The 1,286-nt window shown below is 58.9% G+C and overlaps 1 protein-coding gene across 1 annotated transcript in view; it reads left to right on the top strand.

The window, feature by feature from the left end:
• The window catches only part of LOC105987058 (neurogenic locus notch homolog protein 2), a 145,608-nt gene extending 144,686 nt beyond the window's left edge, over positions 1 to 922 (top strand). The window contains exon 35 of the mRNA XM_013018215.1: positions 6 to 922. Coding sequence (XP_012873669.1) covers positions 6 to 433 — 428 coding nt within the window. The 3' untranslated portion in view covers positions 434 to 922. The remainder of the gene's footprint in view (positions 1 to 5) is intronic.
• Positions 923 to 1,286: the final 364 nt, after the last annotated feature.

Genomic DNA, 1,286 nt, shown 5'->3' with positions numbered 1-1,286 from the left:
CGCTCCCTCCGTGGCCGGGCCCTTGCCCGCCATGTATCAGATCCCAGAGATGGCCCGGCTGCCCAGCGTGGCGTTCCCCGCCGCCATGATGCCCCAGCAGGACGGGCAGGGCGCGCACACCATTCTCCCCGCCTACCACCCCTTCCCCGCCTCCGTGGGCAAGTACCCCACCCCTCCCTCCCAGCACAGCTACGCCTCCTCCAGTGCTGCCGAGCGAACCCCCAGCCACAGTGGCCCCCTGCCGGGCGAGCACCCCTACCTGACTCCATCCCCAGAGTCGCCGGACCAGTGGTCAAGTTCCTCGCCCCACTCTGCTTCCGACTGGTCAGATGTGACCACCAGCCCCACTCCCGGCGGCGCTGCAGGCGTGCAGCGCGGAACTGGGACACACATGGCCGAGCCGCCACACAGCAAGATGCAGGTGTACGCCTGAAGAGCAAGCGTCCGTGCAGACAGCCGCTGCTCCAAAACGCTGCTGAGGAACAAATGAAGGTCATCGGGAAGTAGATGAAGAAATCTCAGTAACCAGCTTTGGGAGGCGAGAGAGAGGAGATGCTTCTGGCTCACAGCCGCCCAGCTCCGCTGGGTCCCTGCGAGGCCCGTGGGGAGGGCCTGGCTCCTCCCCGGCCCTTGCCCAGCAGACTAAGGCCCGGGACACGCAGGGAACACGCACTCGGGGGCCGTGTGCCTCTCTTCTTGTCCTAGAACAAGATGGATGCCTTTTGTAGCCCAGACATGCTTGCAGCTCGGACTGCATTTTAAGCCCTAGGGAGGGCTTCTGCTCTATGCTAGAAGATTCTACACAAGGGTCCGATTGGAAAATGCATGCTGGAACTGTGCCACTGGCTCGCCTCCTCGACCTTGGAAATCCTTTCTGCTTCACCCTGTGTTTTCCTCTGGGTACAGTGAACGTTGGGACGAATGATCCACGAGGCTTGCTTCCCTTAGGCTCTCAGCAGCGGCCTCGCAGCTATGTTTCTGTGAAAGTCTGACGTGTTGCACTTGACATGTCACTCCTAGAGGGAGAATGGGAACCTTTTTCTTCAGACCAATCTGGGGACAGGAGAACCCTGTAAGAGAATGCACCCTCATTCTCTTCCCATCAGCTGTGTAAGTGTGTGGGCTTCGTCAGTGTGAAGTGTCACCCCAACTGTCTAGACACGATGATCTTACTCCTTTTTAAGAAAAAAAAAATCAACCAGCAAAAGGAGTGCAATGTTGGAGTGGTGGGGAGATAAGCCAACTCAGGCTGGAAGCAGGCTCCACTCCAGTCAAACATTCCATTG

The sequence above is a fragment of the Dipodomys ordii genome, unplaced genomic scaffold (assembly GCF_000151885.1).
Source record: "Dipodomys ordii isolate 6190 unplaced genomic scaffold, Dord_2.0 Scaffold39, whole genome shotgun sequence".
Lineage (NCBI taxonomy): Eukaryota > Metazoa > Chordata > Mammalia > Rodentia > Heteromyidae > Dipodomys > Dipodomys ordii.
The sequence above is the reverse complement of the archived record's forward strand: the minus strand, read 5'-3'. Positions and strand labels throughout refer to the sequence as shown.